Source organism: Aphelocoma coerulescens, chromosome 5 (assembly GCF_041296385.1).
Source record: "Aphelocoma coerulescens isolate FSJ_1873_10779 chromosome 5, UR_Acoe_1.0, whole genome shotgun sequence".
NCBI lineage: Eukaryota > Metazoa > Chordata > Aves > Passeriformes > Corvidae > Aphelocoma > Aphelocoma coerulescens.
In genome coordinates, this window is record NC_091019.1 from 55892085 (window position 1) to 55910964 (window position 18880).

Consider the following 18880-nt stretch of genomic DNA (forward strand, 5'->3'; position numbering starts at 1 on the left):
ATTCCAGAGCAGCGTGTGTTTTATTCTTCTTGTCAGAGCTGAGCTGCTGAGAGGGAAATAATTTCCAGTTCTTACATTTTATGTTAATCAGTCACCAGATAAAATACAGGGAGTCCCATACCAGAAAACATGGGCTCCTGTCCCTGTTGCTTGCCCTAACTATGGGGATGCATTCCCAACCACTCCAGGCTGCATTCTGGGGAACATGCTGACCCCAACAGCCCTGGAGCCACCTCATGTGAAAGGTTTCCTGTTTGCACAGTCACCTATGTGTATTTTTTAAATCTTTTTTTAAAGCTGGTTGTGCTGGTTTTTTATGTGAGAGGTAACCCGAATTGTGCTGCTGAGCTGAGGCCCTGTTGCTGAGATAGATGCAGCCAAGCCATGTCCTTTACATATTTACTATGACCCCTGCTGTCAGAGTGGAGTTGCTTGCTGCAGGAGCTGCTTGAGCACTGTCTCATCTGTATTGTATTCAGAAGGAAAAAAAATTAAGTTTTTCTCCACCAGCTCAACCAAGACACCAGCATGAAAAATTATCAAATGCTGTGCCAGTGCCATGATGAACAAACAACCAGGATCAAACAAGGGTCATCAAATTTTATGCAAAATAATGGGATTAACAGCTTCAGTAGTTGAGCCAAAGGCACACTGGTTTCTTGTTGATGTGTTCAGTAGCACTTCTGGTGAATTGGTTTCTTTCTAATCATCTTTCTGGATCTTTGCATGGCCTTTCTTTTTCGTAACTCTCCTCTGCATCTCATGTCTTCCGTCCTGCTCAGTGCACGTGCACAGCTGTGTGGTTGTGCATGTAGGGACCCCTACAATTCCATCTGTTGATTTTTCCTAAAAAAAAAGACCAGGAAAAAACGGACTGTGCACAGCATATGCACCTGTACACATGTCCTTGCAGGAGGTGTGAACTAATGAGAGGGTAGGGCACTCCCATGTTTAATACAAGGCTTGTTTTTCCAGCTCTGTCACTGTCCTTAAACCTTATCTACATCAGAAAGTTTCAGCAGTGAATGTTAAATCAGTTTTTAGTTCAAATGAACAGACTTCATACAGACCCCCTGTGCTCACACCCTTATTTCACTTTAAGCGGGGCCTGTTTCATGTTAGATTAAAGTAATCTCGAGGTAAAAGATAAAAGCAAAGCAGTTGCAATCTTGGGAATGGTGCCTTTCATAGGTTCTAAGATGGGAATTTCTAGAATTCAGCTGGGAGTTGGCACCTGATAGACACTGCTCCTTATCCAGTGTGGTACACAGTAAACTCAGGTTATGTAAAACACTACTGGAGATATTTTAAGAGGATGTGTTTTACTTTGCTTTGCCACAGACTTACGGCACTGCTGGTCACCAAGGAACAAGGAAGGGAAGTAGAGAAGGTTTTCTGGCACACAGCTGGAAATGCTCCTTTCCCTGCATTCTACCTGCCTCAGGTCAAACCAAATTTGGTCTGCATCAGAATAAGAATGCCTTAGGTGACCTTTTACATAGTTTTGACTTCATCAGTAGCAAATCTCACCTGTAGGTAAATTGCTGCAACCAAATTTTATTTGTGCAGACGCGGCCTGGGTGTAATTGAGTCACTTCTGCCTCCCAGCATTGGTGAAGCTTAATTAAGGCTGATAAAGTTCTTCGCAGTTCTCAGAGGAGAAGTTTGGTCAGTGTCTAAATGATGTTATAGAAGGTATTTAATGTACTCTTGTTAAAATGCTGCCGAGGCACCCAGCCTGTGAGTAACACTCACTGAAACTCTTTCTATTTCAAGTTAATATTTAATAGGAGTGAGGCAAACTGCCTGAAAGCAGGCTTTGTGACACTGTACCCAAACACTCCCTTAGTGGGATGTGCTCCCTCTCTCTGCCAGGGTGCCTTGCACATCAAACCAAACAAGGCAGGAGCAGGACACGTGGAGTCCAAACCCCTTATCACGGGAGTGCCGTGGCAGTGTGGCAGCACTGAAGGGCCCATGGCTCTGCCCAGCTGCAGTGAGGGACTGCAGTGACCAGAGTGATCCCTCTTCTCAGTCCTTCAACTCCCCATGGAAAGTTAGGTCTACCTGACCTGCCGTGACATCCAACTCCGGCTGCACTCACTTGGACCCGAGAAGCAGTGTAGGCACCCTGCTTTATCTACGGGCCTTATCTAGGCTAATTAGATCAGTGCTTTGTCCAGGATAATTGTCTCTAGTAATGAGTTTAAGGGAGTGTCTCTAGCGCTGTTGCTCCCATTCTAGCGCCCACTCCTAGGGATGCTCTATGGTGGCGTGTGGCTGTGCCAGGACATCTCCAGCACGTGCAGTCCGCACTAGGAGAGAGCAGGCTGATGTCCTCGGGGCAGAGGCAGGTGTTCAAAGTGCTGACCGAGACATTGCTCAACAGCGGCAAGAGAGCTAAACTTAGAGGCAGGCTGTGAATGGGGAAGTGGCGGCGGATGGGGACACAGAGCGCTTCCCGCTCTGGCTGAAGTGGGGACAGCACCCACAGGATTTCACACCTCACTGTGGGGCTGGCCTGCCTGGGGGCACTCGGGAGTCGGGCAGAGCACCGCCGGGAGCAAAGAGCCCCAAGGACACAGGGGGGAAGAGGAGGGGTTATGGCGAACAAAGCAAAATACACTGCCCAGCTGAGTCCCGGCATGGGTTTGCACGCTGGCCCAGGCTGTACCTGAACAGGGATGATTGGATTGGCATCGGTCAGAAATGCTTTCAGCAATGGATATGTTGGGGTTTTAGGACAGAAAATGCCAATTTATTTGAAAGATATTGCTGTTGGAAAGAAAAGCCTTGCAGAAACTTGTAATCTGGAATGATTTCGTCTGTTCTTGTCAGGATAAGCAAGTGTTTATGTTGCATTGCCAGAATATAAATGATGACAGGTCAGACCTGATGGCTGACCCTGAGTCTCCCACAATCCAAGTATGTGCTGGAATCATCAAACAATGAGGGAGAGCTGTCTATCTGACACCTCTTTTGCTCCCATAATCTGCTGGGGGTTTGTTTGTTTGTTTGAGGATTTTGGGGTTTGTATTTTTTTCACGAAATCATCTTGTTTTTCTCATATGCAAAGCAAAAATTTTCTGTATCATGAATTTTAAGCCCATATATATTTGTAATTCAGTTCTGACTCTGGACCCTTTCCTTAGCCCACCACTTTCACCACGCTGTCCCATAAGCACCATGGAGGCTGTAGGAGTTGCAGAAACCCCATCCAGGGGCTGCTTCCAGTGTGTATAATAAATGAGAGTGTGTTAGATTGGACCTGCTGTATTGAAGAAGCACAAAATCCTGGTTGCTCAGCCAAACAAATGGTCCTCCTTTCGACATTTTCCTACATGTATACAGTCAGCGTTGCTTGTAGTTGTAGCCAAAGTAAAAAAGGGAAAAGAAACATCGCTTGGAGCTCCCCCGGCAGGAGAGAAAGGATGGCATTGTTCCCGTTAGTTCGTGCCTTCTTGGCACAGCTACACCAGAGTGGAAGCCGGAGCATGGGTTTTCTTTCAGGGACAGCTGTGTTCCAGGTTAATGGCTGGCCGCCGTTCCATTCGTGGACATCTCTGCGCAGCGGTGCAGGAGCAGCCACCAGCACATGGAAACCTCCACACCCACCACAGAGCAGTGCCCCGTGCCAGGAGTTCCCCTTGCTGTCTGTAGGGACAGCTGGGGAAGGGCAGAGTGGCTGCTGGGGTGGGGCTGAGCAGGAGGAGAAAAAACAAACACGGAAAACAGCTGTGTGCTCCCAAAGTCTGCCTTCAGCTGAATCACACGATGCTGATATAAAAGCGTGGTTTATTAATGCAAAGCAACGAAGCGAGGAAACACAAGACATTCGCAGAGTATCTCCTGCGTTAATTAGTTGTTAAAAATGTGGCTCACAGCAGCTGTGAGGCTGCAAACGGGTCAGCAGCAAAACTGTTTCTCCTGGTTATTGTGCTGAGAAGGGCTCTTCTCTGTGAGGCTGTTCCCAAGGGCTGCCAGGGTCAGAGGCAGCTCACAGGGCAACTAGAGAAGCATCTTCAAATGAGGATGGCATCACCAAGAGCACTCTCTGTTCATGTCTGCTTCTGTCTGAGAAATACCTAAGAATGTGGAGAGGAATTAAACCAAAAAATGCAGTTGAATTTAAACCCTCTCAACCTCACAGCTGTCTCCGTACGTGCACAGCAGAGCACACATGTACAGAACCAAGCATGAAATTAATCCCTGCCTTCCGTGTCTGTGAGCTGGGGCTGAACGGGCTAAGAGCTGTCCCTGGCTTCCTCACGTGTAGTTTCTGGTAAGATCCTTGCTACACCCTAAATTGCTTTCATGTGAGCCGCCTGCTTTGTGGTTCCCAAATACTTGCTAAGTTTTTCCCTGAGGCTTGCTTCCCAAAACAGTCACCTGCTCCCCCACGTTCATTGTTTCGTGTGATCCTTACAAAATGTGGCATTTCTGTCTAAACAGTTTGCCAAAGAGCTATGATAAACAACACTAAGTTGTCAGTCATGAGTCATGAAAGAAGTGAACTCTCTTCACTTCCTGCCCAATCATAGGATATTTTTAATTGTCAGAGCTTTTGACTTAGTGGTTGTCACTGGTTTCATTTTTGGGAGACCCAGAATTAGAATACACAGGCCTGGTTTTCAGAAAGTGCTGTGTACCCTTCAAATGTTAGTCCTTAAACACATTTCAAAAATATGCACGATTTCTTCAGGATCAGTCAATGCTCTGGAATTTCTGACTATGATGCATTTCTGCCATCTTTCCTGTTTTTGTAGTTTCTAAATTGGTTTTCAGATAACATTCAGCCTGGCAGTAATACATAAAGAATATAGAGATAAATGCGCTTAACAGTTTGAGAGTGACATATTTAGGTTTGTGTTTAATTCTGATTTTCTTTTGTTGGATAACTTTTAAAGGGTGAAGTTTTACATTTGAAAATGAAAAAATAAGGAGGCATAAGAATTTCCTGCACATAACTGATCTCCTAACTTTATCAGGAAAATTGCTGTTGGATTTAATAGAAGTCTTAGCTGTTTAATCCCAGTTGAACCCCACCTCTTCAAATCAATGGAACAATCCTCCTTGTAAGAAATGCAAGACCACTTATGTTACCAACAGTTATTTTTATTTTCAGAATAATTGTTTCTTTCTGAAAATGTAGTGTCAGTGTCCTTGATTAAATGTCCGAGAACAGAGATTACATGATCAATCAAGAGAGGAGATGTGACGGAAATGGTGACATGCATAGTCAGTTTTTGTTGCTGGATACCAGTGAAAGCTCAGCTTGATGTGGATCCTCCAGAAGCAGAAGCAGCATCCTCCACAGCGTTGTAAAAAGAAAAGCCACCTTTGTAAAAGGCTTGTTTAATTTTGCATCTCTTTGCACCTTCCATCAGGCAGCTTTTGATGCCACCTCAGCATCAGAGCAGCACAAGTTAGCATGTGTGCTCCCAGACTCAGCAAAGTGGTTGAATTTCTGTTCAAGCACAAAATAATCCCTGAAGGATGGAGCTGAACCATGCCAAAGCTAGAAATGCATCCCAGTGTGAGGCACTGTCCTTCTACAGGACAACTTTTGCAACACTGCAGGTCTTCACCATCACTGAGGGATTAGTATGTAATCTACAGCGACTGTGGTGCCAAATTTCTGGACAAATCAGCTTCCAAATTTAGCTACTGGACTCTCCCAGTGGGGCTAAAAATGTACAGGAGGCAGTGATTTGTCTAATAGGGAAAAAAAGAGCTAAAAATAATAATAAAGCAAAGAAAAGACAATAATGCTTGAGGTTTATCTGTCATGGTAAGATGGAGAAACAATCTGAGTGGCACTGTTTTTTGGAAGTCAGCCACATTTGCTTTCTTAATAGCATCCTCTTATTTTTTTCTGTAGGTCCAGCTGCCCAGCGCCAGATCCAGAATGGTCCATCTCCAGATGAGATGGAAGCACAGAGAAGGTGAGTTAATCAGCTGTGGCAGAGTTCTAGTTTGTAACTTGGATGAACATGCAGTCCTTTGTTCACTAGTAAGCACTGCTCTTTTAACTTGTACATGTTTTAAGCTGGTTCTGAATGTTTTGTAATTATTGCTAATGATTCTGTAATGACTTCTGAAGGGTGGAGTGAGCCAAAGTTCATGCTCTAGGTAAACTCTTTGCTTGGTAGCTACTCAGGAGTCTTCCTGCCTCCAAAAACTGTAAGGAAAGTGTAGGGAAACTAGTTTCCTGCACCTTTATGAATAACTGTGAAGGATCTGAGATTTAGTAGGGATTTACCCATGACTGTTAAATGGGTCAGCAGTGATGATATTTCACCTGAGATTTACTTGGGGATATCAGAGCTATCATAAAGGTCAGAGAGCCCCAGTTCACTCCAAGGCAGGTGATGTCACCTCTCCCATTGCCTTCCTGAAAAACCTGATCCAGCTCTTCCTTTAACCAGAGGAAGTCACTGATTCTGCAGACCATATGTAATTCAGACCTCCAGTTTGGGTGTCTATTCCGTGCATTTAAAATGTGAGCAGCTTAACTGTATTAGAATAAAAATATTTTATTTATTCTTTTTTGTTTAGAGACAGTAAAAGCCCTTTGGGTAGGTATTATTTGACTGCTACAGGACACATGGCCATGGGAAAGCTTCTTTTGCTCCACTGGAGTGGAATAAGATATGCCAGTAGATGCAGTTAGATATTACTGCATCTGCACTAGAGGACTTTCAGCTTTAATTATGCTGATGCATTCTTTAAGCAGACCGAATTTTAAGCCTAGGGGTTTTTTTTTTAACATCTTATAAGCAGGCAAGGAAATTAAGTTACAGTATCTACCCTGCAAATTTGTCTGTTTAAAAGGTTTTTCAGAGACCTTTACACAAATGTTTAAGGAATATCTTTTTAAGTCAGAATGTAATTTGTCCTCTCTTGTACTTTACTCCTTGCATACTCCTTAAGTAGCCTTGTGCCAATCCCAGGCTTTATTTAGTTTGACTGGAATAAATTTGACTTCCTAAGAGTTTAAGAACTTCTCCTTTTAGCATGTGTAGGAGGGTGCATTTGGCACATATAAACTGCTTCTGACCAAGGTCAGAAAGGACTGGTATGAACCCCAGTGACTTCAAGTGGCAGTGGCTAACCCCTGGTTTGGGTTTTTGCACCCCGCACCTCAATCTGTTCTGCAGCAGCTCTAATGATTTGGGAATGTGTTACCCATATTTCTTTCCTGGTCTGTCAGACTGGAATTTTCCAAGTTGGTTCTCTAGATAAACCTAGAATTTCCCCCAGGTTTAATCAGGAAAATGTATGTATCAAATTGTTCATCATCATCAAATTTTGCTGATAAAGGGGACAGTATGCTCAGGAAATTCCTAGTACATATGTTTACAATTGAAATTTTAGCAGTGCAGTTGATGCTGTTGCATCCATAACAACCAGGAAAGAGCTAGGGTATGTATCAAAGTAAAGATTTCTATTTATTTGGTTTAAAGTGTCATAGCTTAAATGACACCAGTTGAATCAACCAACTAAGACTTTCTCAAAACTCATTCACCTTTGCACGTATGATAATTTTCTCAGAAACCTGCAATTTTCTGGAAATTGCATGTATTGCATGTCCTGAGCATAAAACTTCTTTAGGATTGATCCCTTCACAGCAAAATCATGTATTTTCCTGTCCCATATATTGAACTAGAATTGAAACATGGAAAATCTATTTGCAGGTTAAGATATTCTTTCTTTTCTGCATAATATAACTTTATTTTTATGGACTATCTTTTTAAAGCTTCTATTGGTATATAAATAAGATAAAATTGTTCAGCATTGCAGACTTTGGAAAGTACAAGTAAAAATATAACAGGGTGTCTTAAAATACTGTGCAAGGAGTCAAAATAGAAATGTTGCTTAGAGTTGAGCTTGCTTTACTGTACAGACCATGAAGTAAACTGCTGAGAAAAAAGAAAACTGCACAGTGAAGACTGAGCTAAAGATAAATGAAGCTAATTAGGGCAAATTTGACCTAGAAACTGTGGAAGAAAATGGTAATAAACTTTATTACCAAGTGCTTCAGCAGGGTAAATTCAGAGTCGTGTTTTAATATTGTTGAAATCTTTAGTCCGTATCTATGCACATATCCATTGCCAAGAAGCCTGGCAAGCAGTCTAGTTTTTAGCTACCAGTTTCTTTAAGAGGAGCCAAGTGAGGGTGGCTTTATGGCCGGGGTCAGGGACATCCGTTCCCGCAGGAGTGCTCCAGTGTGCAGGAGCAGACCTCTGCTGATGGGCCCTTGGAACTGCACATCCCTGCAGACCTGTACCAAGCCTCTCCCTGGGGGCCAGCAGGCCTGGGCAGCACGGGAGCTGGCAGCTCCTGGGGGAAAAGGTGCCAAAAGAGCAGCAGTGCAGAGCTGGGATGGGTATTTGCAGAGGAAGATCAGTGGTGCTGATGGTGGTGCTGGTGGCACAGGAACAGCTGTGCTGGGGCTGTCAGCCGGACTGGACAGTGCTAAGAAGGGCTTCAGTGTGCACCTGGACAACAGAGGCTTTGTACAGTCAGCACCAAAACACAGATCAAGCTTTGCTATATTTTCATTCTAACTGTAAGTGCTTTGGGCTCCTGATCCGTAAAAGACTCTGGACTGTGTCATTTTGAATATTTCCTTCCCTGGATATATTCAAAAGCTGTCTGGACAGAATCCTGGGGATTGTGTCCTCCAGGGGATCCTGCTTGAGCAGGGAGGCTGGACTAGATGGCCTCCAGTGGTGCCTTATCCCTTATCCAAAGTGTGATTCTGTGATTTTATGTGAGATGCCACTTACTCTTTCTTTGCAATGCTCATACACTTCAGGTTAAGAGCATGCATGTTTGCTGTGCTCTCCTGGGCCTTGGGCACTGCCTATTCCTTGTGCAGAGCCACTGAGGAGTTACCTTAAATGGATCAACCAACCCCTGCAGTGTCTGGTGCATGCAGGGCTATGTCCTGGTTAAGCTTCCCAGTGTGTGAACTGGAACTGGCTGCAGCCAGGACAAGTGAAATCAGACCCACCTCCACCTCACAGGATCAGCTCTTGCCCCAGACACACAGTGCTTCTCAGGGTATAAAGCTTTTACTCAAAATTATAAAGAATACCTAATGACCAAGGGTTTTTTCATTGCTGTTTTAGACAAGTGATGGAGCAACAGCAACAGCGCCAGGAATCGCTGGAAAGAAGAACCTCTACCACAGGCATGTATCAAATCAAGCAGATACAGTCTCTCCCTGATTGTCTCCTCTTGCTGTTGTCAGGGTTTGTGGGGTGCTGTACAAGAGCTAGACTGCTAAAAGTGGTTATAGTTACGATTACATTTTAGAGATTAGATTTTCAGCTAGAGACTTACACGCATTCGGGCATGGTTGTGTTGTTTTGCAGGGGCTCAGGCCTGGGGCATGCAGGTCGAGCTAGGCAGGTTTTGCACTTGGCAAAACTTGTACAGCTGAGGGGCACTTTTGATGTTCTGAGGGGGCCTCCCCATGCTTCTTCCACACCCCTGAGGAGAGCAGGTAGTACAGCCACCACCGGAGTGACTCCATGTTTCCAGGGGATGTCAGCACAAAGGAGTTGATGTGCTGGACGTGCTTAGGCACTCCCCATTGCTCTGCAGCACAAAGCAAACTACAGCACAGAGGAAGATACAGCTCCAGATATTCTTCACTGGGGATTTTGTGATCATGAAGTCTTCTGTGAGCTTAATGGAAAAAATATATATATTTAATGAGCTTACAAAAATCTTCTATAGCATATTAAGTTGCACTAAGTTGAGAGAAGAGATGACAGGAATAGTTTATAGCTACAAAGTATGGCTTTGCCTCTCTGAAAGGCAGCAGAGCAAGTAAGCCAAGATGGCCATCTTGTGTTTGGGCTTTGGTTTTGGGCAAGTTTTTTCAGTTAATCTGGCCACATAAGTGAAATGTTTTTCCTCAGCTGTTAAACTTCTTAGTTTTTGACTAGAAACCAGCTCAGACATAGACACATGCCTTCAGTGATAGAAAGAGTTGAACTCTTGTTTCAGCAGAGATTAGTGTGCTGTTCTGCATAGGGAACTTAGCCAAAATCCTGCTTTGGCATACACAAGGAATGGGTCGTGGCTCCTAGGGGGTGCTGGCTGTTCCCTGTCTGCCTACAGGGTGGCCACCTCTGTGTTCAGCATGTCACTTGCACCCATCCCTGGTGCAAAGGTGATGCTCGTGCTCCTGACTCAGATTCACGTGGGGCTTGGAGGAGCTTCACTGGCACCAGAGCATGCAGCCCATCCCGTGCTGCCAAGGTTCTGCTCTACACACCCCTCTGGATCTGCTGAGGGCTGGAAATCCCCAAGCTGGTGCCTGCACCATCTCCTCTTTGCTTTGTTTGAGTTTCTGTTTGCATTTACTTCACGGTTCCTTTTCCTCTGTTCCACTTTGCCTTGGTTTCATTCCTTCCTGCGTACCCACCTTATTCTTTTCATTTGTCTTTTCTGTTCTTTTAGTTTCCACCCTTCAACCAAGCATATGCTCTCCCCCCTGTCTTCCCCAGTCTCCTTCTCCCACGTCTAGTAACTGCAGTGCTCCTGCCTCTGGTGTTGTGCTCCCCCCATTACCTCAAGCCAGCGCTGTCTCTTCAGCACTTGTTTCCCCTGAGGCCACTAGTCAGTCCCCTTTCCTATCCCAGCAGAGAGCCAGAGAGCCCCCACAATTCCTGCACAGGCACTCGGCCTCTGAGCTGCCAACAGCCTCAGGTTCCTCCCCTCCACCCTGCCCAAACGGCAGGACTGTCATGCCAGGCATCAGGCAAACTTCGCTGTCTCCACCACCTCTCCATCCTTCCCATTCTCCCTTTCCCTCTCCCCAGCCTCTCAGGGGCTCTTCTCTTTCCTGCTCTCCTCAGTCTTCTACTCCCTCTGCCACAAATGCACCATCTCTGCAGAAGGCTGACGTCCTGCAGCCACGTGGTCCCACCATCCTGCCCGTGATTCCTGTCCCACCTGACAGGGTCAAGGCACCCACAGATAAAGCAGGGTGGGAGACCTCAGCAAATGTACCCCTGAATGGCCATCCTGAAGAACAAATTGCTTTCGGTCCCCCTGGAACCCAGGTGAAAAGTGTGGATGGGTCCTTCTTTCCACACCTAGGAGCTGCACCCTGCTCCCTGCTGCCCACCATCGCCAGCCCCCCCGGCTCCTCTGGCCAGGCTCCCTCCCCATCCTGCCATCTGTCATCTTGTCCTGCACAGCAGTGGTGTCAGCCCATGTCACACTGTCTTCCATTGCCTCCCCCTCACGCTGCTGTGTCTGAGGTGGCTATGCCCAGGAGGATCCCTCCTTACATGACATCATCAGCCATTGCCCACTTGAGTAAGTACTGATTGTGAATGAGTTGCAACCTGTGTAGAGCCTCAGCTGTCAGCTATTTAAAAAGCCTGGTTGGCACTGCCCCTGACTGATAGAAAAAGGGCTGAGAGCCCCAAAGCTCCCCCTGTTGTATGTGATTTCTGACACTGGGGTAGAAAAATACCAAAATGACTCCAGACTGGTCCAGGGACCAGTAAAGTAAGTAAGAATTACAGAACCAGGACCCTGTAGATGGGTTATTGCAATGCATATTCCTACTGTATTATCCCAGATCAAGATTTTTGTCATTCAGCAGAGTCAAATTGTTTCAAAGAGCTGCATATAGAACCTATTTTCAGCTGGTCCAAACATAGTGGATGGGCTCTTCTGAAGCTGGAGGCCAGGTCTGCAGTAGGTTTCTTGTCTGTGTAGGAATATTGGTAGAGGTGGTGGTTTTTACTCTTTTTGTTAAGTGGTATTTCTGTTACCAGCGAAACATAGAATATGGATTTTGTCTAAGATACCCAGAATCCCCTGTGGTTGTGCAATTTATTTAATTCAAGAAACTCTCTTCCTGGTATTCACTGCATTTATAGTTGTGGGCTTGTCACTGTAACTATTCTAGCAAACTTTTCTCATTGAAGGTAGATCAAGGGCTTGGGTCTGGCCACTTTGCATATGGTCTTGATCCCTCATGCCTATCTAAAGCCTGCGGAGTGAGAACAATTGCAAGCAATGCCTATTTGCAATTCAGAGCATATGTTTTGTGACTTGGATCTATTCAGGTTTATAACCACATTTAATGCTAAAGTGGTGTGCCTAGAAAAGGAAGAAAACTAAGACATTCCCTTTTACTTTCTGCTAAAAGTATTACTGCAACCACTGGAGGCTCAGTCCTTCAGCTGATGTAAGTCCTTGAAATCCACTTAGTTCAATAAAGTTATTTTAAACTCACACCAGTCCATTATTTTGGCTCAGTTCAATTTTTGCCTGAGGCTGGCCTCTAATTAGGTGGGTGTAGTTTTGCAATTACAATTAAATGTACCCACAATGAATTACTAGCTATTATGTTCGTGAGCGAAAGAGGGCTTGAAATGTTTAAAGTGTTTCTAATAGCAGCTATGGTTCATTTCAAGAATGGAATTGGGAGTGTGAAATAATGGCAGAAGAAACCACAGAAATAAGGCAGTATTATAAGAAAACCTAGATAAGAAGAGAAACAGGCTGTTAATGGTAACATGGTTTCCAAGTGTTTCTCAGTCAAAACTCACCTGTCTTTCAAAGTAACACTTACTAAACAACTGAACCTGTGAGTGTGTACCAGGAGCAGCCTGCTCTGACAGGGTGTACACAGGGAAATACCCTAGGGGAGATGTATTTGTTCAGCTGACCTGTTAGAGACAGGTGAAACACTGCAATGGAGTTACCACAGTCAGCCCTTCCAGCAGGCGGCTGCTGCTGCTGCAAGGAGCTTTGCTGAACCTCAGGGTGCTTGAGCTGGAGTGTCCCCTGGTTATTCTGCAAAACTGGCTGAGGCCACACACCTTCTGCATGACAGAAAGGAGGATGTGTCCCTGTAGCCCACAATTCTCCTGGAAAGCTGATGTTAACCAAAGTCCATGGAGTTTATTATCTCCATATAGAGACCTGCGGGGGAAGCAGAAGATTATGCCAGTTATGAATTGGGAAGCATTGTGTTCTGATTCTGACACAGAATGAAGTATTAGCCCAGCCAGGGAGAAGAGGAGGGAGAAGACTGCTCGGCAGTGACAGGGTCTCGCAGGAGGGCACAACTGTAGCTGACTGACCAGTGATACAACCACCTCTTCCCATTCTTCCACATGCATGGTGCTTCCTTGCATTGACCACTTGTCCTGGAGTCAGGCCATGGCATTAGGAGTGGGAACATGACCTTATCTCTGGGCTGGAGGAGATCATGCTTCACATCTAATTCCTGTTCTCTGCATTTCAGGCCCAGCACTTCCACCTGGCCACCCCAGTGGTGCTGCTGTGATCCCTGCTTCATCTGGGGGGCCCCCACCTCCGCCACCCCCCCCAGTCCCTCCACCACCCATGGGAGCCGCGCCCCCCCCACCGCCCCCACTGCCAGCCGGCGCCGGCCAAGGGGCTGGCGCTGAAGATGGGTCAGTGTCAGGGCTCGCAGCAGCTCTGGCTGGTGCCAAACTAAGGAGAGTTCAACGGGTAAGGAGGTGGCACTGGGACTCCCCGATGGGCTCTTCTCTGCTGCGGGAAAGCCTGGCACAGCTTGGTGTAATGGTCTGCAAACCCAGCGTGAAACATGGTGAAACACGCTTCAGCTGACCATTGGGTGAACTTTTAAATGTGAGTTTGCAGTGCAAATGAAGCTGAGCAGGAAATGTTGGGTAGAGTTTGCGCTCTTCAGAACATATTAGTTAGAAAATGGCTGTGACTTCTCACATTGTCAGGATTTCATTTCTTCGACATAGTCCACCATTGTACTATGTATTAGTGTTTTCACTTGTTTTAAGTGGTTAAAACTACACTATACTTACAAAAACCAGTGTACACTTTTGAGGCCTCATGTCAGTAGCTGTCCACTTAGGCAAGGGTTGCTTAATCATGCATAAAGAACAAGCAGCACTGTGGGTTTTTAATCATTTGCCCATATATTTGCGTCACCCAGATCTGTCTTGGTTTTTGTAACATTCATGTGGATCTTCTTCCCAAGGCAGAACACATCCTATCTCTGGTTTTGGACTGTGATTGTGATTGCTGTTCCTAACACTTGGGAAAACTAGTAATTAAGGGCGGGGTTGTAAAGCAAACCTTTCGTTAATTCCAATCTTTATTTCTCTCTTAAGCCAGAAGATGGTTCAGGAGGGTCCAGCCCCAGTGGGGTCTCTAAGAGCGATGCCAATCGAACAAGTAGCGGAGGAGGCGGAGGAGGACTAATGGAAGAAATGAATAAACTACTGGCAAAAAGGTTGGTACTGACACCTCAAGTAAGCCCCATGAGGTCTGCAGCAAACTGTGGAACAAGGTGCTGTCATTTTGTGGTTGGTAGCAGGTGCTTCTTTGCAATTGGACAGGTCCTGCTTAGACGTTGGTCGCCACTATTGCCTGACTTCAATGCAGAAGGTGTTGCAGCAATGATACCTGGCAGGGCGTAGCTGCTGCAGCAGATCCTGCAGCTTAGTACCTTCAAAGTTGGTGGTAAATACATCCTCTGGACTTTAGCCATTTTACCAGATCTGTTTTCAAAGTTACTGTTTTCAGTAAGAGTAAACAATGAAAGGAACTTAGACAAATCATTCTTTACGCAGCACAGTCAGGATGTTGAGCCCAAAAATATAAACACAGGGGTAATAAAAGGACAGCACCTTGGCAGATAAACTGTTACTGGTTCTCAGTGTGTTTCAGACAGACTAGCCAAGTTTTTCTCCACTGAAGCAAATTGTGATTATCAAGCTACCAGCTGCTAAAAGGCAGTCGATTTTTCCGATTTTTTTCTCTTTTCCCCTGATTCCATCAGTAATGTTCTTTCAAACTCCCAAGTTCCCTAGCATAAGATGTTGCATTTTTAGATCTAAATTTTTTAAACTTATTAGTAGTGAAAGAAAAGGATGAATAAAATAATGAAGGGTAAGTACAGTTGTAGGGTGCTCAGAGATGGAGTTTTTAAATAATATTATCTTAGTATAAAGACAGTTCCCAGCTCAAAAGATCTGATTCCAACTCTCTGCCATGTCCTGTTCATTTCAGAAGAAATTCTGAACATGGACTGTGGATGTAATCCTTTGAAAAGTATTAAATAACTACACAACACTGTAAAAAGTTCCCAGCAGTATAAAATAACAAACAGATAACTTTCTTTCTTTTCAGAATTAAAATAGCTTGCCAGCTCTTAATAGTTTTTTATTAGTTCTTGGCCTGCTCTATATCAAGAGTGACCTTCCCTAACTGGAAGTTGTCTGCAAGCAAAGTAAGGTTTGGTGACTAGATGCTGGGGTAACTAGCTCTGTTCAAGCAAGCAAGCTGAATGGACATCTTATATGTTTGGATATAGAAAATCTGCACACTTGTGTGTTCTAGTCTAAAGTGTACTCCAGTATGGCTTTTGGCAGGAGGATCTGTCTTCAGGTACTTAGGATCAAATTTCCCTGCCATCTTAAGAAAAGCACTTGCAGTGCCGTGAGCATTGTGCTGCCTCTACTCTGAAAATAACTGAGCTCCAAATCCTTTCCAAGGGAGTTGATAGCAACAGAATGGTCCCCTAAATTTTTCTTCACAGAGTCATGGAAGTACCTGGAAATACACAAATGCCATTCAAGCGTGCAGTCTGGGCTGTTAAGCTGATACTGAGAGGATTTCTTTTGGCTGCAAATTCCTTTTTATGTGATGTGATGACATAGGGAAAGGAGGAACCTGGCAGTGTGTTTCAGGTTGTTCTTACCTGCCTTACTTACCTACTATTACCAGGAGGTAAAAAAAATGTTGGTTTTTTTTTTTTTTTAATTGAGCATGTTCAATAACAGAAATCAGAGTTATGAGCATGGGATCTCAGGGGCTCTTTTCTGGGCAGTAAACCCCATGCTCAGAAACAGGTAGTATGTCTAATGCTCAGTAAGTAATGGAGGAAAACATTTCTGAGAGCTCAGGTACTATAAACTACCACTCTCTAGATTCAGTGGGCCCTGTGAGAGCAGCCCTTTGCCTCAGCACTGAAGTGCAAGCAGAAGAATGAACCCACAAACCACCATCATTCCCAGCCAGGTTAAGTTTGTTGCAGGACATAAATCTAACACTAGTCTCTCACTCTGGCAAATATTTCCCTCCCTTAGATTTGTAATAATTACAACTCCTTTTTTTTTTTTAGAAGAATCAAGTAAATATTAGGGAAAGACTTCAAAAAATATTACTGATCTAATAAAATTATTAATGCAGTTTAATATCAGGAAATAATTCTCACAGAGCACTGTGTCCTACAGACACATACTGCTCAGTTTGTTTCGGTTTTTGTCAAATTTTCATCAAATCCTTCAAGTTTTATATCCAGTGAGGCTTTTCTCAGAAGCCTTTCTTAGTGTTTCCTGAGATTTTTTTTTTTCTGTGAGTTGAATTTTCAGAACCAAGACTAAATGAAAAACTTGTCATATTGGTGTTTTAAAAAACATCTGCTAAGGGTGGTGTTCACGAGTGGGTAAAAGTAAAGTTCAGCACAACCGAAGTCCACGTTGAGACTTGAGCTGCAGTTCTCCTAATGGTCTAAAATGGGAAATTGGATGTCTAGAGCTTCAGCACCTGGCCCACTGGAGTACTGTTTAGAACTAAAACAGGGTTTAAAAATCAAGAATTTGTTTTCTTTTCATCATCCAGTTTGGCTAATGCCCTATCTCCTATTCCTTTGCAAAGGAGGAAAGCAGCGTCGCAGTCAGACAAGCCAGCTGACAAAAAGGAAGAGGAAAGCCAAAACGTAAGTGAGACACTCCTCCCTGTTGTGCTCTTGCAGATTCCTTGTAGGCCAAAGCCCTGTGCTCATTCACTGTGTCTGGCAGGCAGTAGCAAGCAGTGCTGATCCAGGAACAGATGTGCACATTCAATCCAAAACTGAATGTAACTGCTCCCACCTTTCCTGGGAACAGCACCCTATAAACAAGAATAGCTGCTTTATTCATAGGGGAGGTATTATCTAAACCAGGTTAATGGGCTCTGCTTCATGGTCTGATCCCAGTGTTGTAGGGAACAGGAGATTCTTGCCCTGTAAGAAGGTGCACTGAACCTCTGGCAAGTTAGCTTGAGATAAAGTTCATGTTTCTTATTTTATATTTGAGGCTTCAGATAAGCTGAAGTGGACTATGAGCCCTGCAGTGTAACTTTGGATTGCCAGGCTCCATGCAAAGCAAGAATCAGCTCACTTCAGACCCCAGAGTACACAGAGAACGTGTCCGGGTAAAGAAGGGGAAATGGTGTATTAACCATTAGACCATGCAAAAGTCAAATTATGTGTCCATGATACCTACACTAAATTGAGATAGAATTTGGATAACTTTGGGGAACTTTGACTCATTTCTGTTCCACAAAAGCAATTATGCGAGAGGTTTTATTTGACTCTGTAGACTGATCTTGATGCAGCAATTTTTAGTTCAACATGCAGATGAAAACACTTTTTTACCAGTTGAACTGGTATGCATGGAAGATCTTCCTGTTTCAGGGGAGGGGAGGATTTGCACTGTGTCCTTTCCCATGTGGTGCTTTTCCAGGCTGCTGCTCATTCAGCATTGCTGTTGCTAGCCAGTACCCTCATGAAGGCTTTCTGCCACAGCTGCAAGATCATAAAGCATCCTGTGTGCCTCATATTGCCTGTGTAGAGATGTTCTCTCCAAAGACAAAGCTGCTCAGTAGGAAATCCATTAAAAAAATGTAGGTTTTGCCCCAGGCAGAAAGGTTAGTAGCAAGAGCAGGAATAAGCACTTTTCACTGTTCAGGGAGAAAAGCAGCTATTTTTTGCATGTTCCTCGAGGGATGCTTCAAGCGTGGAATTTGCCTGTTGAACCCGCTATGCAACCATTGCTCTTAATCTTGCCCCAAAGCTGGTTTTGAACCATACACTTGAAGATGAAAGGCACTGTTTAGCTTCTAACTTTTCAGCCTCGTCTTTCTGTCCCTTCTTCTCTCTCCTTGAAACTCTACATTGGTTTATATCCCCAAGCAAACTTTTTAATAGCACCAAACTGTTTAGAAAAGTTAATTTGTGTCTTGAGTACATTCCATGTGCAGGGCATCCTTTTTGAAACCGGGTGCAATTCCATTTTACTCTGCAGAGCTGATGCTTTGCCTGAGCATGTTTTGAGTGTTGCTAGATAATATTGTCATGTCAGATATATGGATGAATGGTTTATGGTCTGTCACACATAAATCCGAGATAAAAGAATCCAAATCTCTGATGAAGTCTTCTACTTAAGAGGAGTACTGATTGATTAAGTTACATTCTGTAAGTACCTAGACTCCTCTCTCTGGTACTGGTGGCTGTGCTGGGGTGAAGGACTGGGATCTGAGCAACTGTTCCTTTAGATGGCTCACTTTCCACATCTCAGAGAGTTTCTAAATTTGGGAAATGGATGGTTTGTATTTAGGCAACAGCAGACAGCACTCTAGAGTGGTTTCACCTGGTTTGGTATATAGAGATAAGAGTGATTGAGTGTAATCATGAAAAGGTGTCCATACTAGATAAAACAAAAGGAATTTATTTTCCCATCCTAAAGGGAGAGAAAAGTTAAAGTGTAAATGGCCTTGAGCCCATACCTTGGCAGCAGTGCCTGTTGGACAGGGAGGAAACTTGCTTTTGCACTACATATGCTGCAGCTGTCTCCAGAGTAGAAGAGGACTCTGTGCTTCATCTCCAAAACTCAGTAATATCCTCTTTTTCTCTTCGTAGGATGATGCTAGCACCTCTCCTTCAACCAGTACACGAGGCTCTGCCCAGCAGCAGCAAAATTCATCAGGTATTATTTAAGTTGAACTACTGGCATTGTAGTTGTCTTCTTAATCTAATCTCTGCCACCTCTAGACCCATTGTCCT

The 18880-nt window shown here is 44.4% G+C and overlaps 1 protein-coding gene across 6 annotated transcripts in view; it reads left to right on the top strand.

The window, feature by feature from the left end:
- Positions 1–18880, top strand: part of EVL (Enah/Vasp-like) — a 147935-nt gene that overhangs the window by 123274 nt on the left and 5781 nt on the right. For 3 of the 6 annotated variants that reach the window (XM_069018251.1, XM_069018248.1, XM_069018252.1), the window contains exons 4-9: positions 5882–5945; positions 9138–9199; positions 13292–13521; positions 14163–14284; positions 16714–16774; positions 18737–18803. In XM_069018251.1, coding sequence (XP_068874352.1) covers positions 5882–5945; positions 9138–9199; positions 13292–13521; positions 14163–14284; positions 16714–16774; positions 18737–18803 — 606 coding nt within the window. The other 3 variants (XR_011151472.1, XR_011151471.1, XR_011151470.1) reach the window with 3 other exon arrangements.